Consider the following 23,939-nt stretch of genomic DNA (forward strand, 5'->3'; position numbering starts at 1 on the left):
AAAATGTAATCTCCTAATTTCTAATTACAAGAATAGCAGAGCTTCCTATTTAAAGTTAATCCTCTCCCTCCATATTCTGGACTCCAAAACCTCCTGTCTCTCCAGGAATCTTTCTTTTTTTAAAATATATCTTGATCCTACATCTTCTAGCAGCAGGCCTATTTCTCTGTACCCTGCAGAGCCCCTTTTTTGGGGGACAAGCAGGATCCACCTGTTTTTCCTTCCTTCCCCAGAAACTGCTCTTAGATTTTTCCTTTTTCAGCCACTCTTCCCTACTCCTCCCTTCTGCCCACCCTCACCTCACGTAAATCCCTTCCCTAAGCTACTCCACGGGGCTGGTAGGATCAGCTAGAATGGATGTGCCTGCACCTTCTGCAGCTCAGGTGATCTGTGAGCTCTGCCTTCCCCAGCTATGGCATTTTATGTTCAAAGTACTCCTTCACCAGTATTTCACTTAACGCCAACAAAGGATTGAAAACCACGTTCCACAAAGGTTTGTATTAATGAACTTTCAACAACAGCTGATAATGGCTATTTTCTTTTTTCTTTTTAAACAGTCCAAGCACACCAGGGGTTAAATACTTCTCTTTCCACTGTTTATTATTAATGTACAAAATATACAAAACCAAAAGAAAAAAGAAAATACTTATCCTCAAATCCATTGTGGCTCTAACCCAAGACCCTGCACAAAACCCAACCAATCCAGTTTTCATAGAAAACAACTGATGCTGAGACAGGTGAAGGAGAGGGCTGGGAGAGGGCAGGTCATCTTATTGAATCCACCCAGGAAGGCACCTGGTGGGGATTCAGAGGTGGCTGACAGGGCAAGGGAGCTGGAGGCTTCACACCCACAAGGTTCCAGGTGGGGGCCAGGAGCGTGCTAACTCCCAGAGGCAGTGCATGTAGTGTGACTGGCATGCCCAGCACGCCGGGCTTCAGTTGATGAAAAGCTGGTCTCACTGAAGTGTTTTAATTTCCAGAATGAGCTGCAGGCAAGGGTGGACCACCACCAATGGCCTCACCTATGCCAGCTAAAACTTTTCACCGGATGCCGATGTGAATTTGCCATCATTGAACCTAGCAGACCCATGATGCAAACTTGGGTGTTCACGGAAGATTGCAACGTCTTACTTGAGAAAGGACTCAATGTAAAGCCTGTGTCAGGGGAGGAGTGGGGATGATGTGTTCCAGAACTCAAATCCAGCCTGATTGAGTCCTCTCAGTGCAGTGGGATACACAATACCCCTTTTACCATCTCTCCACCCCATGAGGAAGCATGAACTTGGCTGGGATGATTTCATAAGTGCAGTTGATCCCATGTCAGAGTTCTGTGTGCATGTGGAGGACCCACAAGAGGAGAGTAGAGGTGTTCTCCAGGATAACCAGCTTTAGGTTCTCAGGCATAAAGGGTAATACCGGAGAGGTGCTTGGCATAAAGGGCAAATCTCCTCAAAAAGTGAAGCCAACAGGGTCTCCTCTTCGGCAGTCCAGGGTACAGAATGTGTCCAGTCTCTCTCCTCCCCAGACTGGAGGAAAATATGTACATCAATGCGCACCAGTGATCAGAAAACCCCCAGGAACCCAGGCAGGTGGGCACTGAGGGGGCCGGCTCCTCATCAGCTGGGGAAAGGGGAAAATGGGCCTCACAGAAGCCATAAAAGGGCGGAAGGAGCAAGGCTGCAGTCCACAGGGGTGTGGGCGGGGGCGGGCAGGTGGTCCCTAGGGCAGGGGGGGCCCATTGACACCCGGGTGGTAGAAGGCACAGTTGTTCTCATAACGGCAGTTACCCTTCATCATGAAATGTCGACAAACAGGGCGATTTGACATGTCTGTGGGAATGATGGTGGAATAGTTAGATAGGAAATGGCCAAGAGGTCAATGCCACCCTCATCCCACCCGTCCAAGGCATCCTGAGAACTGTCTTTGAGAGAGACCTAGTCTTGGGGACCTGGGGGAAGGGCTAAAGGAAGGAACTGCCATGCATGCTGGGAACTGGGAACGAGGTGACCTCATGTTCTGCCTGGCAGACCCGGGGTAGTGACGTTCCCCAGAAAGTTGTGTGGGACACCAAGAGCCATGTGGGGGACAGGGAGCATCCTCACCTCCTCCATGGCTGTGGCCTCCATCGTGCCCTCGGTGGCCCCCTCCGCCATGGCCAGGGCCATCATGGCCACGGTGCTCATGAGGGGGTGGCCCTCGATGGTCGTGGCCTCGGTGACCAGGGCCATCATGAGGCCGGTGGCCATGGGGCCCCCCATGTCCAGGGCCTTCATGGGGCCGATGTCCACCACCAGCACCCATTCCTCCACCAGGGCCTTCATGAGGACGATGGCCACTGCCACCACCCATGCCGCCGCCAGGGCCTTCATGGGGGCGATGTCCCCCACCCATGCTACCACCAGGGCCTTCATGGGGGCGATGCCCACCGCCCATGCCACTGCCAGGGCCTTCATGGGGACGATGTCCGCTGCCACTGCTCATGCCCCCACCAGGGCCTTCATGGGGACGATGCCCACCACCTCCAACCATGCCCCCACCAGGGCCCCCTCGTCCATTTGGAGGTCCTCCTCCAGAGCGCCCTCCTCTGGCCCCTCGGAATGGAGGAGGAGGAGGAGGTGGTTCATTTCCTCCTCGGCCACCACGGCCTCTATGGTATGGCCCAGGACCCGGTCCTGGGCCCCCACGCATCGGGCCACCCCGCATGGGGTCACCTGGGCCATCCCAGAAGGGATCTCCCCCCCGGGGAGGGGGTGGGGGACCCAGGAGACGTGGACCCACTGGCCCACCAGGGCCCCCAGGGCCTCCATGGGGACCTGTTGGGGGAAAAAAAAGGGAGAGAGTATCAGCTACCTGTTGCACCCAGGGACCGCCATCTCCCAACCCAAACCAACCCCCGGCTTTGGTCAATCCTGTACTGTTACCAGGCCGAAATCAAGCAGACAAGCCCATTCCGACCTCTCACTCACCACCTACCTGGCATAGGTCCGCCAGGTCCAGGGGGGAAGTGCTGCATGCCCTTGGGGCCCCCGGGGCCTCCCGGTGGGAAACCATTGGCTATGGGACCAGGGCCTAAGAGTCCATGAGGCACTGTTAATGAAAAAGGAGTGAAGCAGTCAGCAAGATGATTCTAGAAGAGTGGCATGACGTCTTCCCGCTTAGGTGTGCCCAGCTGACCCCCTCAGACCAACGTGGCAGAGCACTGCTCTCTCTGTCCAGTCTTCCCCTCCCATGTCTTGCCGTCTAGTGGCAATACCCCTGCTCCCCCAATTCCACTGCAGGCCTCCTCGCCCAGGCCCCGGGGCCGGCCCTGAGGATTACCCAGCATCTGCTTGATCTTGTCTGAATAGTCTGGTTGCTTCAGCAGTTCCTCTGAGGGATGACTGTTAGGGCTACCCTGTGAGGCAAGGTCATTAAGGGACAAGGTCAACAGAGAATAAGGGTGACACCCGGCAGAGAAGGGAGAGCCCGAGGAGAAAGCAAGCGGGAAGGTGAGCAGAACGGGAGTAAGGAGAAATGGAGACAGTGGGGAAGAAAAGGGAGGCTCGTACCATGATGGAGGTGAGGATCTCCTGCACATTGATGCCTCCTCCTCCAGGACCCTGGGGGCTCTTCCCAGCACCCATGCTTCCCATAAGATTGGCCAGAACAGGAGGTAACTTGGAACCGCCTGCCCCATCGGGTGAGCCACCGGTCCCCCCAGGCTCCAGGGTCTCAACATACGGGGTCTCATCCATGGAACATTCCTGAAAGGACAGGAGAGAACAATCAGGACCAACAAAGAGTAAAGAGACAGTCTCACATGAAAGATGCATTAATGTCAATCACAACCTCCATCACCACATAACTCACCTCATCTAGGGGGATGAGTTTCGGGGGGATAGGCTCATAGGGCTCAGGATCAGGCTCGTGAGGACTGTCAGGAATGCAGAAGGCGATAGAAAAAAAAAGAGTGACAGTCAAATTATTTATTCAAGCCCTTGATTTTCTTCCTAACCCCCACCCCACTTCTAATTACCCCAGGGCACGTTCCCCTCAAGGGCTCAATACCTCAGGAAGTGAACCCCATTCTGCTCACCTTTCCTTGTTGAGGAAGAGCTCCTGAAGGATCCCCTTCTCCCGCTCAGCCTGGATGTACCGCTCCTGGCTGTTGCTTCCAGGGGTGACGAGAGGCGAGGGCAGCACAAGGGGCCGGGGGCACACCCAGGGCACCTTCTCCTCCATGTTGTCGTGGCTCAGACGCCGGGCCGTCTCAAACGCGTGTCTGTCTGACAGTATCTCTCGCTTAGCTGCCTCGCCGAAGTCCTTGATCTTATTCACATTCACTATTGCCAAGGAGAAAAAAAGCAAGAGGGAAAGTAAGCCCAACCAAGTCCTTTTTAAACTCTCTATACCCCACCTACTATAGAGGAAACTGGATCTCTAACCTCGTTCAGTTTCATCCAGTTCAAAATAGAAATACTCTCTCAGTTTGCCCTCCTCAGGCCAGGTCACAGTTTTCCTCTTCCTGCCTTTCCGGGTCAGCTGGCTAGGATCTCCGGGACTCTCCACTGGCTTTGCATCCAGAGCTCCTGGCTCCAAAGGGGCTGTAAACAGAAGTAGTTTCAGACCAGATCCTTCCTTTCAGAAAACCCTGAAACCTGAACCAGTTTCTAGACTTACCAGTATCCATGAGCTCTGGGACTTCAACAGGGGGAACTGGGGTCCCTGGGCGTTCTGTGTCCATAGCCTCAGAAGGAGGTGCTGGCTCTGGGGAAGAAGGTTTGCCTGTGCTCGGTTCTGTGCTCGTTTTCCCTTCAAATGGGCTTGGCTATTGTGAACGAAAAAGAAGTTAATGAGCTGACAGGAAAGGCAAGGTCAAGGCAAGGCAATTAGTCCAGGGTCCTTGGCAGGATCTCCTAACAGTTCCTATAAAGGAAGACTCTGTCTCTAACAGTGCTCTGCCGCCACCAGTCTACGTCTGAGACACAGCTCCTCTTGTCCTCCCCAAGCATCCTAGCTGCTGGGCCCTTCCTTCACCTGTACCTTTTCTACCTGGTCACTGGCACCTACTGCACAGCACCCATACCTTGGCAGCTGTGGGTGACAGCACCTTCTTCTTCTTCTTAATTTTGATGCCTGGAACAGGGGCTGAATTGAGCGCATCCAGAAAGCCCAGGCCCTCCATAGCTACAAAAGAAAAGAGCATAAAATGGAATCATCAGACCTCCTTAATAATCCTATTCCTATAGACAAAATCTGGGCAGAAAATTGGCCAGTAGAGACCCTGCCTCAACTCTGGACACAATAAGCTCAAGGTGACCAGGAAGCATATGTAGGAGGATTCACACAAGAAATTCTTGTCATTATTCTATCTTTCTTTCAAAGGCAGGCAAGCATGGCTTTGGATAGGAATCAGAGCTCAGGTAATTGACAAAGCCAGCCCCCATGAACATGACGGCTGGGAGCGTACCCACCAGTCACTGAACAGCACACCTCCCTACTTCATCTCTAAAATCACTCCTAAGCAATCCTACGAAGGACTCCTATGAAGGGAGTTCCAGGGGCGTAAACATTAAAGGACACCAAGAAACCAGATGAAAATGGAGGAAAACACTTCATTTCCATGAAAAGAGTTTGCTCTCAATGCAAAGCACATCCCCCCAGTTTAGACTCACGCTGTGGAGGGATGATCTTCACTTTGATCTCTTTGGTGGCATTGGGTGTTGTGTTGAGTGGCTTGTATTTCTTCTCTGCAGGGGGCGCAGCATCTCCTGGGGCAGCTGCGGAACTGTTAGAAAGGGACCGGTCAACAACACCTGACTCGCCCACTCTTTTCCCCTCACGTCCACAGACCCAGCCCATTCAAAAACCAAGAACGTGGTCCATACCTCTGACGCTTGAGGGGGATGGGTTTAAGGTTGTACTTGTCAGAAACCACCACTGCACTGGCATTCTTCTTCACAGGCACCAAAGATGGGGTCTCCAGCTCTAGTCCTGGGGCAGAAGACATGGTGTTGGGGCTGGACTCACTCCACACTCTCCTGACTCTTCCTCCCTTAACGTTCATCAAGCCCTATAAACTCCCACAACGCTCCATCCACTAGTCTTCCCTCTCTCCAGATTTACCGTACCATTAAGTCCAACTCTTCCACCATAAGGCCCGGGCTGTGCACCTACCCACAGACCCTCCAGAGGCCAGACGGCAGCCTTACCGGTAGAGCGGAACTTGGCATGACTGGGCGCCGTGGTTCGGAGGGACTTGGGCTTCTCCCTCTTCTTCTCTGGGGCCTCCTCAGCCCGAGTCTCAGCCTTCACCTCAGTCAACGGTCGCTCAGGAGGGGTGGTTCGATTCTTTCCCTCTTCTTTCCGTTTCTTCTTATCTTTCTCTGTTGTGGAAAAACAGAGCAGAAAAGGATTTTATTTAGATAAAGAAAAAGACTGTCAGTCAGAGGTAGAAAGCAGGATAGAGGCACGGAAGGCCACATCCCAGTGGGAAAGAAAGAAATACAAGGGATAAAGGGCCAAGGAACTTACCAGCAGGCTGGGTACTGCTCTGGGAGCGGATGACAGCCATCCAGTCGCTGACAAGGACTGAGGCCAATTTCCGGAGCTCTGCAGGTGAGAGAAAGGGGAAATGCCTAAATAATGTAAGAGACACTGAATCATGGAATTTTCCTCTATTCAGATAACTTTCAACCCTGATGCCATTGTAACACTGGGGGCGGGGGTGGCAAAAAGAAGGAACATTTATTAAAGTATGTTGTAAAAACTACACTAGTTGCTTTGCATACATCTCATGTAATTGTTATTACAACCTGAAAATTTTTAATCTCCCTTTATAGACACAGAAGCATGGAGATTAAAGTCACAAAACTAGAAGATGGCAGAATGAACCTAGTGCCTATGCTCTTCCCCTAACCACTTATTACAATAAAATAAGGAGAAAGGCAGAGGGGTTCAAGTATCCAAAGGGCTACCAATTTTAAAAATTTCAAGGAGGCAGATTTAGAGCCTCGTAAAAAAAGATCTTCTAGGGAAACTTTTTTCCTAGAATGTCACTAGTGATGACAGCTCTTAAAAAAAATCAAATAAGTGTTGCAAGAGTGAAAAAAGAACTTAAAAACAAACCGATTCAGGATGAAGGAAGCAGAGTTTATCTAGAGAAAAAAGATGGTCAGAGAATTTAAAGATAAAAAACAGAATTTATTTCTAAATATATGGAAAAATGCATTTGTAGCTCTTTCCTTCTGTACTTGGCAAATAATATCTCCTATCTATGGGACCTCTCTTCTTGCCAACATTTCCATTATGGGCTGATTTAATAATGAAATTGTTGTAGAATATTAAAACTTAACTTTTTAAAACAGTCACACAACTGCCAACTCCTATACCTAATGCAATATGAACCCCAATGCCCAGTGGGGGAATATCCTGAAACCTCTTTGGCGCAATCGATACTACGGTCCAGTAACACTTAACTACAGTCAATAAGGAATGTACAAATTTCAGTATCTAAAGGAAGCACAGAATAATAATTAAACCTATACTCAAAGAGAGCAACACAATTAAGCCAGCTGGAACAAGGACCAATATACCTCAGTGAAGAAACAAAAGATAGGCAATGACTTAATGGGATCTTCTGTGTTACAGTTTATCCTACAAAGCTACTCTGAGATGTCAGAAAAATAGTGAAGTGCTCATTATATAAAAGGACCTAAAAACAGAATTAATACGACTAAAAGAACAGAAAGCTAGGGAATGTTTTTCACTTAAACAATACTGTGAGTTAAAACAAAATCGTGATCCTCTATCCTGGAAAATGTTCCCAGTGTTTTCTCCTCTAGCTAAACTTTCCAAAGGGACCTAGCATACCATTCCCCATAGACAAAGAGCGGGGATCAGCTCTGCTACAATACTGCTCACTTGCGGGAAACCAGTGTCTTGTGCTCCCTGGTTTATGCCTTGGGTATAAAATTTTTGGGTTAACTCTTGGATATAAACCCTTTTCTTCTCTAAAGAAAAGCCTGTGACTTTCTGGAGCCAGGCTTTGTCTTCAAGCCAGAACTGTATGGCCCTTGCCAGGAGCTCCAAAACCCTTTGTCTTAGCAAAGGAAAGAATCTGTTGCTATCAAAGCTATGATATACTCCAGCAGTCAGGATTCTGCCCATGCCCTACAGCAGGGTGTTTATTGGTAGAACAAGCATACCTGTTGTTAGGAAAATATACATTGAGGGTCCCAGAATATGCTCTATTTATTGATATTTAGAGAAACAGAAGTAAATGATGACGAGACATTCTAGGATGACACTATTTCCCCCAAAGAATTTTAAGTGTATGCCTTTTACACCAAGAGAGCTTAAGAAATGAAGGTAACTGAGTGGAAGTAACGGAAGAAGGCCCAGGACACAGAAGAAGGGACTGGCCCCTACCTTCATCCTCACTTGACTTGCTCAGCTGCTTCACCAGTTTGGCTGTGTTGTTCTACGAGAGGAAGGGAGCAGCAGGATGGTAAGTGCCAGAAGGAAAAGCAGCCCACTCAGAGCTAACCACTCCCACAAACGCACAATCTCTTAACAGCCACTAACACTGAGACAGACCTTCTCTCTTACAAAGCCCTTGGAGACATTCTTAGTCCTTAAAACAACCCAGTTAGGTAGGTTCAATCATTCCCATTTTACAAATGAAGAAACTGAGGCTCAGATATATAAAGTGCCCCACGTCACACACCTATTAAAGGACATAAATTTGAACCAAATCTTGATTCCAAACTCCTATTTTTTTCTACCATTCTACCTCACAGGCCCAAGACTGTAGCCACATCAGAGTCGATATGAGTTTTTCATCTGTTAGCCTAAACCAAAAAGGAAGAACCAGGATTATAAAGACTGAAGGTACCTGCTTGAGATGGTCAACAGTGAGTGGTAGGTGCTGCAGGGTCAGTAGAATTTGCTGCAAGAGGGGAATGTTGTTGGTTGTCTTTGAATATGTCAGCCAATTGTTAAGAAGCTTGTAACCACCAACGTCAATAAACCTGTAGGCAGGGAGGAGGCTCTGTGATGCCCTTCCTGGGTCTTGGGAGTATACCCCACCCTCCTAGTCCCCCATCAACAACCCAGGAACCCCGTGCCTCACCTCCCTCCGCCTTCGAAGTACCCAGCCACCCAGGTCCCCACTTACTTGACCAATATCTCTGGTGAACGGGTCTGCAGGAGAATGTTCAAGTAAGTGCACCGACTCACCATCTTTCGTGCTTCCTTCATCAGACTGTTAAGAGATGAGTCAAGGTTAGAAATGTAGCAGCCCGAAAGCACCTCTTCTTTGAGCAGAAGTCTCTAATCTGCGGGAGTACCTTGAGATCCCTGATGACTTGGGACTTCGCTACTGGGTGGGGGGATCACACAGGCCCCTAGGAGGATGGGGTGGATCAGGATTGATGTGGAAACACCCAGAGGGATGGAACACAACGGAGGAGATGCACTGAAGTCTCCGATCTGAGGAGGTAAGTGTCACTGCTTCTCTAACCCACAGGACACATTTGATTCTGCTTCCAGGTGAAGAGCCCTAGCCTTCAACTACCATCTCTTCGGACTGGCTTAGTCACTCGCTTTCTCCTGGAAAACTTGAGGATCCCTGAAGGAAAATGACATTTGGGGCATGCAGAATGCAACCCAAAACAGAACTAAGAATCCTGTCACCTGACTCCCCTGCTTGCTTCCTTCCTTCCCTTGGGACTGTGCGTCTCCAAATATCCAGATGCCATAATGACCAGGGATCAAGGGGTCATCTTTTCCTATCACTAGTTCTAACATAATTGGATTTGAATCCTATTCCACTGACTCCCATTCCTCTTAGGGAACATTTTTTGCTATCTGCCTTAATTATAGTCATATTACAACACAAAATATTCTCCACTCACAACGAATTCAAAGGGTACAGACTCACCTGAAGATCTTCGAAATCCCATCCACACTCTTGACTTCCCCATCTCGGTTAAGGAAGCTATCCAGGCCCTTGAGAAGCTCTTTGGGGTCTATGGGACCCGAACCCATGGTTGAGGTTTTCTAAGATAAGAGGATAAAACAAACCCACAGAATAAATGGGTGGCAAGGACAGCCCCAGTTGCCCTCTAATAAATTCCATCTCTGTGTTTGACAAATTATTAGTGATTATTTAATCTACATTCAACTGCACTCACCATTATCTAGATAAGAAAAATCAACACAGACCATTGTCCCTACTGAGAAAACAGCCCTGGCAAGTGAAGCACTGTGTTAATACATGACTGAAGGGGACGACAATCAGACTGGAGGACTAAGGCAGCATCTCTCCTCTCGCTCCCAGTTACATCCTTCCTAGGACAGCTGAACTTCACCAGATTGTATCAGAGCTAAGATTCACATTCCCAAAACAAACACTCAACTCTCCAAGTCATTTTTGCTTATTAGGTCCCATTTCTCCTTAGTTGCTAATGAATCTAGCTTAAAAAAAAACACCAAACCCATAGCTTGATAAGAACTGGGCCAATCATGGATGTTGGGCTGTCTTCCAAGAGTCAACTCCTTTCTATCTTAGCCCATGAAGAGTCAACCGCTTGGGAGATTGGGATTGACATATATACACCAATATGTATAAAATGGATAACTAATAAGAACCTGCTGTATAAAAAAAAAAAAAAAGAGTCAACCGCCACAGGTAGCAGGATATGTTCTGCTTGCACCAGCAGACAATCGTCTAAAGTTGTAGGTGAAAGAGAAGGAAACAAAACTTGAAAACAGAACCTCTCCCCTACGGGAGTTAGCGGTGGCTCCCAGAAATAGAGACAAATGGAGCAAAGAAAATCAAGCAGGTCCTCCTAAGCCTTGAAAAAATGTCACTCATTAACCAAACACTGCATGAGTTTTTATTGTTTCAAAGTTAAGGGCAAGATTGGTTTGTGGTTTCAAAAGCAAAGATGCGAATCTGACTCCTACTCCCCACCTAAATCATAACACCACCCAAGATCCCCAAGGAGGGCCTGAAATTAGAAACCATGGAGCCAAAAAGAATGGAACAAATAAAACAAGAAGCTGGCAAAATGCCATTAAATTTTAAGTAGCTGCTTTAGACTAGGTTAGAAAATGAGTTAATTAAAAGCTGAACACAGCTGTTACGGGACAGAGACATGTGAAACAATTTCTAGGCCAGAACTGAAGTTCGAGAGAGGTAATTTAGAATCAATATGGTTCTGATTAGGATTTTTATCCACAATGCCTCTAAACATTGGCTTCTGAGAAGCAGAAAAGAAAGCCACCTTAGTAATATCGACATTTGGGAAATAAGACGAACACTGGGTAGGAAGGAGGCAAGAAGAAAGCCTCCTGAATCCCACATCTAGTACAGAGATGAAACACATGAGCCAGGCAGAAGGGTGGGAAAAATCAGTGTTTTACAAAGATTATATTTTCTGCAGAAAACAGGTTCCTTATAAGATCATGTTAATTAGTTCTATTTGTTCTCAAGCCAAAAGAGAAAAACAAGCATAACACTTTCAACCTTTTAATTCTCACAATAAAAAAGTCAATAAATTTCTACATTTACAGGTCCTAACAACCTAGGCCAAGAAGAGGCAGAGGCACGGGGGGAACTTGGTTCCTGAGATCATAACCTGTGGGCTGAATACAGGGAGAGGAGGTAAGGTAAGAAATACTGAGAGGTGAGCAAGTCTGGGTTAACTGTGCTTTGCTGCTGCCCTGGAATCTCCACGAGGACACGTAGAACCTAAGGTCAGAGGAAAAAACATTCAAGTCCAATACCAGATAAATTAGAAGCCCACAGGCCAAATCCACTTAAGTGTGGTGATTCTTATACACAGAGACAGACATGGGGATAAAGGAATTTTCCCCATGTAGTAAGACACTATAAAGTGAAATATAGACACTATAAGGACAGAAATACAATAAAGGGATACATAAAATAGATTCCCCATTTGCTGGAGACTGGAAAAGCAATGAGCGAATCCAAAGTAATAAAATATATCATCAGTAAAAAAAAAATATATGCAATTTGACAAAAAGCTTTCAATTAAACTAACTTCACTTCCAACCAATGCCCCCTAAATACACCTGGTCCCTCAGATTCAAACCCAGTTGAATACACAGCACCTTGGAAAAGTCCCTTTTGCACACCCACCCACCAGTTAAGTCAACAGGCCTGCTCCCCCTACTTCCTTCAGAAACAAAAACTGTCACCTGAGCTCAAATGTTCCTTTGCTTAAGAGGGTAGCAGACAAGAGAGAATAACCATCTTTAGAGAGAAAAGAAACCAGTGAGTACACAGCTAAACTCTGTCCAGTGCCTTCTGCTGGGAATGGGACCCAGGGACAACTTTTTAATTCCCATTCACAACAAGCAAGAATAAAAGACATTAACAGTCAAGGAAAACTAGAAGACAAAGCAGAAGAAATGTTAAATATTCATTTTCCACTGCAGTTTTCCTATTATTTACATTCTGGAAATATAATTAACAAAACTATAAATTTTGTCTCACAAGCACCAATCACGTGGTTTTAAAATGTAAGGGGGTTTTCTCATGACGGCTTCCTCCAGGCAGATTAGTTTTCACTCATTTAAAATTAAGGACCCCAAGTGTTTTACAACCTATTTCCTTATTTTGAAGTCATTACGTTTAGAAAGAAGTTCCAAGGCACTCAAGTGGAAAGGAATGAAGAGCCTAAATTCTCGGCACAGCCCTACAGGAGAAAAGGCAAACGACTTTACCAGGGAAAGAGGGGCAGTGACCAATTGTCATTAACATATCTGGAGCCTGGAACGAAAGCTTAAGGAAGCTTTCTGAAACCAAAAATAATCCAGGGCATGATATGTTTTAATTTCCTTGAAGGCAGAACATACGGGGTGGCCGGTGGGGAAGCAACCCCTGGCATCATCTCCACCTTGTCCTAAAGCTGGGCTCTCCTTATGGAGGATGTTGCCGGCAGACACAAGGCACTGGGGAATTTTCTTTCTTACCAGAGATAAAATTAAGTCCAGAAGTGACACCAACTCCTGCCTCCAAAATAAATAAGATGAAAAATATCTAGCTTGGCTAAAGTTACTCCATACCCATCACCAATGAAACAGAACTGAACTGGTTCAGGACAAAAATTCTAGGCGAGTTTAAAAACAATCACAACAATCTTCTAACAAAGGAGGAAAGTGTCCAAGTTTACCTTTACTTAGAGGTCTTAGCACTTCTGGAAATGAAGTGCTTTGTAGCTTACATTCCTCCCTTCCTTTCCACGGTAATTGAGGAATTTCCTAGTCTGACTCGAGTGGACTGAATTATGTCTCTCAGGTGATTCACAAGGTCGCACCTCTCTTCAAGTAGTAAGCCCCTCCCCCTCAAAATCATTCCAAAACCTGGTAGCACATGCCCTTCCCAAACCCTTATTTGCCTTTCAATAAGGGTGTAAAGTCACCCCCCACCCCTGCCCTCACAGGACAGGATCCCAGATAGAACTGTGGCCACAAACTACAAGGATCAGGTTCTCCGAAGTTCTCTGGATGGATGTGGTTTCCCTAGAAGACTTTTTTTCCCATCTCCCATGTTAATGCAGATCTTCTTTATTATAATCCCCTGCTCACTAGAGCTCAGGAACCCCAGTGGGTAGAATGTTCAGCTCCCAAGGAAGGTATGCTGCAGAGGCACATGGCAAACTGCTTAAAAGATAAAAAACTTGTGGTCAGTAGGACATGTGGAAGAGTCCCTCCCATCCAATCCAGAAGTAATAGTTTGAGAATCCATACCCAGTAGAAAATTAGCCCTAAAGTCTCACCAAGTCACCACAGAACAGTTGTACAAAATGGCTTTCCAATTCTGCCTAGAACCTTCACGCTTCAGGGCAGGACTTTAAAAAATGACAAGTATATGGAGAGTCTGATAAAGATTTGACTTTGAAAAAGTTGGAAGAAGAAAGGTAAGAAAGGGACAGGACACCCAATACCACCCTCAGGTAGGGCACGGCTTTCGAACATGCACCAACTGCTACACCGCTACACAAGCTGAAAAACGCAGAGGACATTATTTCCCCATTGTTTTTAAGGAATTTCTTTCAGAAGGGAAGGAAAAAAAATTCAAAAAGGGTGGCTCTTTGGAAAAAAGAAATGAAGGTTGTGAAATGTAATACCAGAAAGGTTTTGCTTACCAGAAACCGTAGCTTGAATCCCCCTGCCTTGAGTTTACAACTGCCGCCTCCTTTCCTAAAGATTCACTTCTCATCCTAGTACCAATGTACAGGAGCTAAGCAACTGGAGAACGTGATACAGCACTGAACACAAAGAGCTTACCCCCAAACCCAGAGGCGGGAATAAGGGCGATTTAGAAGAAAGTCCTAAAGTACCCACTCTCCCCCAGATTCTCATCATACAAAGCCACCAAATGCAAGAGGCCCAAGGACTGATTCCTGAGCAGAAACGGCACATTTCAGTGTCATTAGGCCCCAGTTGTCTATTCCAGTTACTCATTCACAAGCCCTTGTGTCTTCCTCCAGTATCCCCCAACACACAGATAAGACACACACACGCTCACACACACTCCCCTCAAAAGCTTCCAGTCCTAGTATAGCTGTTTTGACTGGTTTCCACCCCTGGCAACTGAAGCGGGGAAAAATTCCAAGCAGTAGTGATGAAAGAGGGTGAAAATAAAAGCAACAGACTCGGGATCGTTAAATACAAAAACTAAAGCTGCCCAAGGAGACGGACAGCTTCAAGACCTAATTCCTATAAGCTTTTTTCCTTTTAAGATAATGGCTATAAAAGGTTATAAAGAAAATAAGGAAAATGGCTTTTCCTGTCTAGCAGCAGCGTGCACAAGAGTCCAGAAGGCATCTGCTCGGGGTGGAGTTTAAAGAGGGTGGAGAAAGGAGGAAGAAAGCTGATTACATCACCTTTCAATGCTGCTCCTCCCCCTTGACCAAGTTTCTAGGGCGGCCCTAAGCTCTGGATGGCAAAAGGGGGAGAAAAACAACAAAGCAGGGACGCCATCTTGTTACGGAGAAGAGGACTCAAACTTAAAAAGCTATCCCGGCTCTGCCGGTAGCTTTTTACATTAAAAAACCTTTTAGTAAAAAAAACCAAAAGACAAAAAGCAGCCCCCATCCTGAATAGTCTTTGACCTACTTTGAATAAGAGCAGTGTGAAAATAAAAGCAATTAAAATATTAAAAAGAACAATTTTCTGCGGGGAAGAACTGAATTTCCAATTGAGGTTCAACTTGCTACTGTCGACCACCCCCCATCCTCCCTATAAAGGGAAAGGGGGGAGGACTTGGACCCCTCTCAACAAATAGGGTTGAGGTGGGAGGACAGGAGAAAAATGGGTCAAGACACAACCTGCAACGCCGCTTGGAAGACAAAAGGACAAAGAAAGTCGCCATATTGAAGCAGGGAAGAAAAAAATTCCTTTTAACGACACAAATCTTTTAGAAAGCTAGCATTCAATTGCACTAAATGGCTTTTAAAATTATACTCCTGAATTCCACATTTCCCCAACCTTTCCACCCTCTACTTAACTGTATTCCCACCAAAAAGTATCAAATTAAAATGTTAATCACTTTTTTTTGCTTTTAAATAACCTACGCAATCTGCAACAATTACAAGACATCCTTTACCTCCCCAGTATCTTGTATGTATTGGCACTAAGATTATATTTTGCCCTGAATTAAGTGTCTTGCAATCTTTATTCCTAGATTGCCACCTATATTAACCACACAAATATACCCCAAACATATTACATTAAAATTGAGAGTTAACAATCATTTAAAAAGTCATAGCCACCTATTTCTCTCTGCCCATCTCCTTACCCTGCAATCTTTATGTACAGATTGCTTATTAATCTGGCAAATTGAAAGGCGCCCTGCTTGTCTCACACACAAAGAAGTGGGACTTCTGGGCCACAAAATCCACCATCTTTTGTATGTGAGCTCATTAACCCTTTTGAAGACTGCTGCTAACGAGAGGAAGGTAACCATACCTCCTTATAAAAAGCAAACACTTATGGCTTTGGCAGTCTGGAAATTGGCTGGATTACCAAGGGTTAACCATCAAAATCTTAACTTGCGGGCCCTCCCTCCACCCTCTCCTAGCCTGCAGCAGAGCAGGGAAGAGGCAGGTGGTAGGGGAGAGAGAACACTGTTTAGACCCAAAGGCCCTGTTTAATGGAGATTAAGTGACCGGATCGGTCCTTCTCCAGTTCTCTATTTGTTCTACGGTCTCATTTCTTCCTCTCATTATTTTTGGTTTCACAAAGGGAAACGTTGATTTCTTGTTGCAAGGCTGGTTTTTGAAAATTCGACACTTACTATCCAATTTTTTTGCGACGTCAGCACCTCGGGCTCAGGGGGGGAGGGGGTTAAAATTTTGGAGAAAAAAAATAAAACCACCAACCAGGACCCAAAACTCAATTATTTGCGGGGCCTCATTGGATCAAAAAGTCTCCTTAAAAAAAATAAAGGCCAACTCAGTATTCATTTCCCCCCCACCCAACTCCATGTAGGGAGGGGGGTCGTAGAAAAAAAGTTCTGAGTGGATTAAAAAAAGTAAACGCTGGATGAGTGAATTTGGGTGGGTTTGGGAAGGGAGGGTGGTTGATTATTTTTGAAGTTATGTGGTGACGGTCCTTCGGCCACAGATTTCAAGTCCCAGGCAGCGTGGGCTGGTGGGGTGGGCAAGATAGGTGGGAAGGGGCAGAAGACACAAGTGGTTGGGCTGGTGGCTGCTGTTTTCCCTTTCCCCCCTCTCTCAGGATCCTTTCAAGGGCTTAGATGTTGCTGCGGCTTGTTTCTTTTCTCCTCGTGGCCGGCCCGTCTTTCTCCGAGAAAATTCAAACCTGGGATAAAAGGAACACAAGGGAGAAAGATATAATCAGTATGGGTTGCTCTTGAACACCCAAAAGTACAACCTCTGTTGTCCCCAAACTCCTCCATGTCCCATCCCGAACACAGCCGCTTAAAGAGAGTCACGGCTCTCAACCGAGTCCTCGCCTAACCCATTTCCTAGGCCAACTGTCCCAGCAAAATTTTACCCTCCAACCGACAAAATGCCGAGACTTACCTCTAAACGAACCCCAGAATGGCGGCTGCCCTCTCGGGCTGAGTCTTTTATATCCGGACACCGCCCAACGCGCCCAAACGTGCTAGTGAAACGCCCTTGCGGCGAGAGACTGTGCGCGGGGCGTGAATTCATTGGTCAACCAGTAAGACAACTCGCCAGCTGATTGGCTATCCTGCCTTAACCTTCGCTCAGCCCCTTCCCCCGGGTACCCTCTTCCGCCTCCTTCCTGGCCCCCGAACGCGTGCGCTTGACCTAGCGGCCTAGCACCTCCCTTTCCTCTGCTTCCACCACTTCCGCCCTCGAGATCGTTTCTCACCAAAGGTTGGTAGAATCGGACCGGCGCATGCGCAGTGAGAGGATCTCGGTCAAAATCGACTTAAAAATTGCTTAAAATACAAACTGTAAGAATGGGATCTAAGAGTCGTAGTGGCTGGTTCAGCAAAAACGCAATTTTGAGGCCGAATTCGACAGTGACGCAGTTGAAATTGGCCTCTCCCTACGGCTCCCCTTTCACGCTTCCGTCCTGACGCAGATGCGCTGCCGCCTTCCGCACTGCGGGGTCGTCCTTGGCCCTACCCTAATCTATTTCCTGGAGCATGCGCAGTCGCTTTTCCTGCTTTGTGCGTATGTCAAGATGGCTGCCTCCATATTGAACGTGTTGCTGAGGCGCCTTCCTAGCATTTCGCCCTTCAGAGGTGCCTACGGAGTTCAGGTAACTCCTTGGGGCACATTTTGTACAACCCCAAATTTGGTTGTACTTTTTCAAGGTCGTCGCTCCACTGCTGGGAATCCAGGAGCGGAGGCCTTCCCAAGTGCTTCTGCCTTGGCTGTCAAGGCAACGCTTTGCTTCTACCACCCTCCTCCTTCCCTTCTCATTCCTCAATACAGCGCACATTTTCTAATCTCGAGTCGAGGGTAAAGAGCAAGGGTTGGATGTCCTCCTCCTCCCAAGTTTCCATCTCGGCTGAATAATTAGGCGGTGGAATGGATTTCTTGGCCATACACAAACCAACTGTCAACTGTACAGGTGGTGTCTAAATCTTCGATGCCAGGGAGTGTTCTTGGGTTGAGGGACACTAACTTCTACCAGCCCTACTATCTTCCAGTAAAGCCAGGATACATTCTCATGACCTGGGACCAGTTACTTGGCTCTTTATCTCACTAAATCAGTTTCCTATCAAAGCATACATGAGAGCTTAACTTTGGATTGAGTTTTCCCTCCAGCCTCACATACTCACCACCCTGGAGGTTATGGGCAGGGCAGATTCTTGGTGGGGCAGGGTGAGATGGGAAGGCTTGCCCAACTGCCAGTCCCTAAAGTGGGACTGAAAAGTGGTGACAGGGGTCACCACAGAGTTAACTACAGGTCTGGTAGCTTTAGAGGTAGTGTTAGGACTCAAGTTTGTTCTGCCATATGGAATGTTGACCTTCAACTTCTTAGAAGGCTGGGCAACTGAGTGATTGGATTGGATCGAGTTGGAGACTCGCATGTCCTTTGCATCCCCTTCCTGCCACACATCTTAATTCCAAGAAGATGGACATTCTCCCTTTTCCTCCAGTAGACTGAGTTCATCCCAGAAAACATGAATGCCTTATACATGCCAGGTTTTTGAGTTGTCTTTTCAAATAAATTTGCTTCCCAGTCACCTGTGCTAGTTTATCTTCTAATGTTACCTTTTCTTTCAAGATCCAGTTGGAGGTAGGGATAGTCGTTGTTGATGTAAACTTAATCTCCCACAAAATACTACCTCCCATATACAGCATATTCCTGCTGTATTTCATTTACACAGTGGGCGTGCCTTCCCCTTTCTCCCTGAAGTGTGGGCAGCAAACCAATCAGGTCTTGTCCTTGAACTCATTGTCTCATTTCGCTTCTGCTCCTCCTTTTATAGGTTCCCCTCCAGACTCTTTGCACCAAAGCCCCCCCTGAGGACGATTCTTTGCCCCCAGTTCCCGTTTCCCCTTATAAGGATGAACCCTGGAAATATCTGGACTCAGAAGGTACTTCTAAATGGGGAAGGGGAGGGTCAAGTGAGGTCTGAAATAACTGGACAGAGACCCGCCCATCACCACCACCCAGGAATAACTTGTATGGTCTTTCATTTCAGAATACCAGAACCGCTATGGTTCTCGCCCTGTCTGGGCTGACTACCGTCGCAACCACAAAGGTGGAATACCCCCACAGCGGACTCGAAAGACATGTATTGTGAGTTTCTGAGTGTGGCACGTGGATGTGGAGTGGGGCTGGAGGCCATAGTGATAGCGGCAGCAGCACTCTTTTTTTTTTTAATTTATTATTTGTTTTATTTATTTTTATTTTTGGCTGCGTTGGGTCTTCGTTGCTGCATGCGGGCTTTCCCTAGTTGCACGGAGCAGGGGCTACTCTTTGTTGCAGTGCATGGACTTCTCATTGCAGTGGCTTCTCTTGTTGTGGAGCACGGGCTCTAGAGCGCAGGCTCAGTAGTTGTGGTGCACGAGCTTAGTTCCTTGGCATCATGTGGGATCTTCCCAGACCAGGGCTCGAACCCGTGTCCCCCTGCATTGGCAGGCGGATTCTTAAGCACTGTGCCACCAGGGAAGTCCCCAGCAGCACTCTTTCTGACAGGGCTTTGAACAGCTTCACCTGCCAGTTTCTTCTCTCTACAGCGTGGAAATAAAATTGCTGGGAATCCCTGCCCCATCTGCCGGGATCAGAAGTTGCACGTTGACTTTAGGGTAAGGAGAATCTTTTCTCCAGGATAAAGACTTGGAGACTTTTTTGCAATGCTAAAGAGATTACCTTAGGTGCCCCGCTCTTCATATCCTGGTGCCCCTAAAGTCCATTTTGTATTGACTGTCTGGTAATATAAAAACATTCTTCCTTCTAGCCTTTTGCGCTCTACTATGGGTTTTACCAAAAAGTTTCATCTCTTGTCTATGAAATTTACAGTCTAAATTGGCAAGAGAAATGCTTGTTTCTAATGTGAGGGCAATGCCCAAAGGTTCATTTATATCAATCACAGTTGTTAGCAAGTAGATTGGACTAGTTTTTTCCTGAGATTTTCTTTATTTCGTTGTCATGTTGATGTTTGGTGGCATGCTGAGACTTGGGGCTGGAGGGCAGATACATGAAGCAAGGTATAATCTAGTTATTTTTTCAAAAAACCTTCATTGTGAGAAGGACAGAACTTGTTCCTTAAAGGATTCAAAAACCTTATAAAGATGATAATGGAAAAGTGCCCTTCCGAGCTTGCAGTATTACAAGGTGTTAGGGCAGAAGCTGAATGGCTGGTCATCAGGGAAGTCAGAGGGCATTCATGTGTCAATCAATCAGCAGATGGGGGTGTCTGACTGCTCTCAGGCTCCTTCTGATACAGGTTGTAGAGGAGTCCAGAAGATACTTCTCAATTTCAGCTGTGTATAATTGGTTACCAAAAAAAGGCTATAATCATTTGTATACAGTTTATAACAAATTACATGACTAAGGGAGAGAGAAAGATTACAGATTGAAGAGTGAAGATGATTCTGCCTGCCATTCCACTCCACAGATATACCTGCTTTTTCTTTGGGAGTCTTACCACCTGTGATTAATTACTGGCTGGGAGTCATTCTAATAATTAAATCTCTAAAATTGATTTTAGTAAACATATACATTACATATACCATGCTTTTATATAAGTTAATCATTTGTAAGTGTACATTATAACACGTACTACATTTTCTGGGTGATTTCAGGGATTTTCCAACAGACTGTCCCTAATTTGTTGCATGAAGGGCTGACTTTAGAACCTAACCCCTGCAGAAGAGAATTCTATGTGAGTCTCAGTGACAAAACGCAGGATGTGTATGTGAAATGGTTGGAAGGCCAGGAAAGGGAAAAAGTTTGCAAGAATGTGTTCAGTAAAGGGATGGGGCTAAAACCAGGACCTGAAGGAAAGTAGCACCTGGAGAGATGTAGACGGGTCAAGGTCATTTGTGTGGGTGTGCAGGGATTGTGCACTTTTAGTCTCTAATCGTCTTGCTACCTTCCCTTCCCTCTCTCTTGTTTCTCCACCACTTTTTCCTACAGAACGTGAAGCTCTTGGAACAGTTTGTCTGCGCCCACACGGGTATCATCTTCCATGCTCCATATACAGGTCAGCCCATCATCCCTGTCACCACTGGAATAGCTTTTCCTTACAGCACTTCTTATATTTATGAAGACAGACAACAGGTATTTATTTGGTGGTTCCTACTAATGGCCTAAAAAATGTGATGGAACCTTTTGGAAATCTTGGCCTAATGGGGATACTCACACGCTAAAACAGTTACATGTGGACAAAAGATACAGGCGAGTACCAGTATAAGCAAACTATCTAAATGGAACTGTTAAAAGGTAAATGGTGCTGATTGTTTCCTTTCTATAGGGTCTGTTCACTTTTACGGAAGGCTTTCTTATAAATTGACCTTACTTTTATTCCATTGACAATTCAGTTAGATTCCCCAAATTTGGTGTAAGCTCACTAATTCAAGATTACATCTGTTCCCTAACTACAGTCACAGGCCAAATCTGGCTCACTGTCATGTTCATTTATTTTCATATTGTCTACAACTCCTTCCAGGCTACAATGGCAGAGTTGAGGAGCTGAGACAGACTATAACATATGCCTAAAACATATGCCACATTGCCTCCAGTATATGGCCCTGTACAGAGAACATTTTGCCAACCCCTGCTCCAAAGCAAGATAAATTTGCAAAGAATAATCGGAGTCCACCCTTTTGTGGCGTGGTAGCATGATCCGTGGAGTTTGGTTTGTCAAGGAGTTTGTTTTTGTTTTGGCTTAGTTTGGTTTTTTGTGGGTTTTTTTGGCCACACCGCACGGCTTGTGGGATTTTAGTTTCCCAACCAGGGATTGAACCCCGGGCTTGCGGCAGTGAGAGCACAGAGCCCCTAACCACTGGACCGCCAGGGAATTCCCAAGGAGTTTTAAGAACAATTCTATAGTCAAGCTGTAAAAGGCTGAAGGGACTATTTTGCTACTTTCTCAGATCGTCTTGCCCAGACCTGAAATCCATTCTTCCTTTATTGACTCTTTCTCTGTGGATTGTCCAACTCAGCCCTTTAACTAACCACACTTGCCCTTTGAATTGTGTTCTGCTCCCTGTCTTGAAACCTTTACCGTTAAGTGGCTTCTCTATAGTGGCTAGACCCTCCTAAGTCTTCATCCTGGTTCTCAGAGAGAGAGAGAAGGTTCGTCCCACTGGGCAGAAGGGGAAACCGAGCCTTGCGGAGGGGTCAGGGGAATGGGGTCATTAGGTAGAGCTAGGTCTTCCAAATCTAAGCCTCTATCACCATGTAGAAGCAGTTGTGTTCTTTATTTACTGTGACTTATAAAATGATCTCTGAGTTACCTTTTTTAACAGGGGTCTGTATGAAGCAACACAAGAAGTTGACCCAGGCCATCCAGAAAGCCAGGGATCATGGTAAGCATGAGAAGGGGCACAGGGCAGTTTTGTCAGGCATAAGGAAGGTGACTTAGGGCTGGAGGGTGGATATAAATGCTTCCACTTATCTGAGAAGGTAGCACCCATGTTCTTCCAAAGAATCTCTTCTTTCATCACTCCACTGTCCCTTGTTTCCTCTCCTGAGTCTCTTATCTTGTCATTGCCCTGTCCCCTTTTTCTTCCTCTTTCTCTGCCTTCTTATTTTATAAATGTTGTCCCAATGCCATGTCTAAATCATAGGAGGAGCTTTGTATAAATTTCTGACTCTGGGCTCCATGACACTTTTGCACAAATTAGGAAAAGGTACCCCTCTGTTAAGGGCAGATGCAGCTTCAGAGCCCTGGCACAGGCCTGCACAGCTTGCCAGGCAAGAGCCTGGGCAGCATGTCAGCCCACACTTGCCCCTTTGGCCAGTTGCTTCTGTGCAGCATACCACATGCATAAATGTACCCAGTGGCTCTGACTGGTCCCTCCCTCCCTTTATAGGTCGTTTTTCTTATTATCTGTCTTAATCTGAAGTACCTTTCCTCCCTTCCCTGGCATTCTCTTTTTTTTAATCCCCCAGGTCTCCTCAGTTACCACATTCCCCAGGTTGAACCCCGGGACCCTGACTTCAGTACCTCTCATGGAGCTGTGAGTGCCACTCCGCCAGCTCCCACTCTGGTTTCAGGTGACCCCTGGTACCCATGGTACAGCTGGAAACAGCCACCAGAGAGAGAGCTGTCCCGCCTTCGTCGGCTGTACCAGGGCCATCTCCGAGAAGAAAGTGGCCCTCCGCCTGAGTCAATGCCCAAGGCGCCCCTCACAGCCCCAGTTGAAGCCTCCTCCACTGAGCAGGCGGGCCCCCAAACTGCTCTGTAGGAGCTGTAGACTAGGAAGGGAGCCGGAGGGTCCGTTACACAGTATTTCACCCTGAAGAGCTGTCTACATTGTGGCCAGTGGCAGGCCCAGGGCCAGAGAAAGGAAATGATTGTTGGTGAAAGGGATAAATACATCCGAGGCTGAGGGAGGGCAGTACAGATGTGTATCAGAAGCCCCAGCCCCTATATGTTGTCAATAGATGGGCTATACATTCTGCTACTGTTTCAGACCTGTGCCAACTGGGTTTTTCCACAATAAAGCTGTATCCTGTCTCTGGGCTGCATTTCAGATGAATGCTATGGAGGATTGGGGGGCAGTGGGTGCTGCTGTGGGGAGAGGAGTGGTCAGGCTTGAGCCAGTCCGACCAGTGCACTCGGGACCAGAAGCCACCTGGGATGAGCAGTTGTGCCATTATGTGATGATCGCTTGTGCCCCCCTGTGCCCGATGCACAGTGTTCCCACCATACCCAGCTGTTCACTGAGGGGCTAAAGGGTTGGAGAATGAGACACTAGGCCTAAGAAAAATGCGTTGCTATGGCATCCGCTGCCGTG

General features: G+C 46.8%; 2 protein-coding genes across 5 annotated transcripts; one reads left to right on the forward strand and one right to left on the reverse strand.

The window, feature by feature from the left end:
• Positions 1-574: 574 nt before the first annotated feature.
• On the reverse strand, positions 575-17,204 carry PPP1R10 (protein phosphatase 1 regulatory subunit 10). Of its 3 annotated transcripts, XM_082415326.1 has the most exons (20): positions 17,064-17,204; positions 16,313-16,839; positions 9,923-10,041; positions 9,158-9,244; positions 8,876-9,011; positions 8,410-8,461; positions 6,514-6,591; positions 6,192-6,365; positions 5,868-5,973; positions 5,655-5,767; positions 5,066-5,166; positions 4,660-4,807; positions 4,425-4,583; positions 4,076-4,322; positions 3,850-3,913; positions 3,549-3,743; positions 3,319-3,394; positions 2,974-3,087; positions 2,103-2,813; positions 575-1,829 (listed from the first exon to the last, which is right to left on the reverse strand). In XM_082415326.1, exons 3-20 carry the CDS (start codon positions 10,027-10,029, stop codon positions 1,720-1,722), a joined length of 2,778 nt encoding a protein of 925 aa, XP_082271452.1. In that variant the 5' UTR covers positions 10,030-10,041; positions 16,313-16,839; positions 17,064-17,204; the 3' UTR covers positions 575-1,719. The 3 variants fall into 3 exon arrangements, with proteins under 3 accessions (XP_082271452.1, XP_082271453.1, XP_082271454.1); XM_082415327.1 differs by lacking the exons at positions 16,313-16,839; positions 17,064-17,204 and adding an exon at positions 14,160-16,302; XM_082415328.1 differs by lacking the exons at positions 8,410-8,461; positions 9,158-9,244; positions 9,923-10,041; positions 16,313-16,839; positions 17,064-17,204 and having other exon boundaries at positions 8,876-9,009.
• Positions 17,205-17,627: 423 nt separating this feature from the next.
• MRPS18B (mitochondrial ribosomal protein S18B) lies at positions 17,628-23,659 on the forward strand. 2 transcript variants are annotated; one of them, XM_082415501.1, is made up of 7 exons: positions 17,628-17,775; positions 18,956-19,064; positions 19,172-19,269; positions 19,710-19,778; positions 21,112-21,178; positions 22,446-22,505; positions 23,092-23,659. In XM_082415501.1, the coding sequence occupies exons 1-7, from the start codon at positions 17,698-17,700 to the stop codon at positions 23,385-23,387; spliced, it is 777 nt and encodes a 258-aa protein (XP_082271627.1). In that variant the 5' UTR covers positions 17,628-17,697; the 3' UTR covers positions 23,388-23,659. The 2 variants fall into 2 exon arrangements, with proteins under 2 accessions (XP_082271627.1, XP_082271628.1); XM_082415502.1 differs by lacking the exon at positions 19,710-19,778.
• Positions 23,660-23,939: the final 280 nt, after the last annotated feature.

This window comes from Balaenoptera physalus, assembly GCF_965194825.1.
Source record: "Balaenoptera physalus genome assembly, chromosome: 11".
NCBI lineage: Eukaryota > Metazoa > Chordata > Mammalia > Artiodactyla > Balaenopteridae > Balaenoptera > Balaenoptera physalus.

Bases quoted from the DNA above. Each gene is read 5' to 3' on its own strand.
- MRPS18B (XM_082415501.1), top strand. From the start codon at position 17,698: ATGGCTGCCTCCATATTGAACGTGTTGCTGAGGCGCCTTCCTAGCATT. The intron at 19,270-19,709 runs GTGAGTTTCTGA...TTCTCTCTACAG, and splicing joins GGACTCGAAAGACATGTATT to CGTGGAAATAAAATTGCTGG. The intron at 21,179-22,445 runs GTCAGCCCATCA...CTTTTTTAACAG, and splicing joins CTTCCATGCTCCATATACAG to GGGTCTGTATGAAGCAACAC.
- PPP1R10 (XM_082415326.1), bottom strand. From the start codon at position 10,029: ATGGGTTCGGGTCCCATAGACCCCAAAGAGCTTCTCAAGGGCCTGGAT. The intron at 9,012-9,157 runs GTAAGTGGGGAC...CCCTGCCTACAG, and splicing joins TCACCAGAGATATTGGTCAA to GTTTATTGACGTTGGTGGTT. The intron at 5,974-6,191 runs GTAAGGCTGCCG...CTTCTGCCCCAG, and splicing joins TGCCAAGTTCCGCTCTACCG to GACTAGAGCTGGAGACCCCA.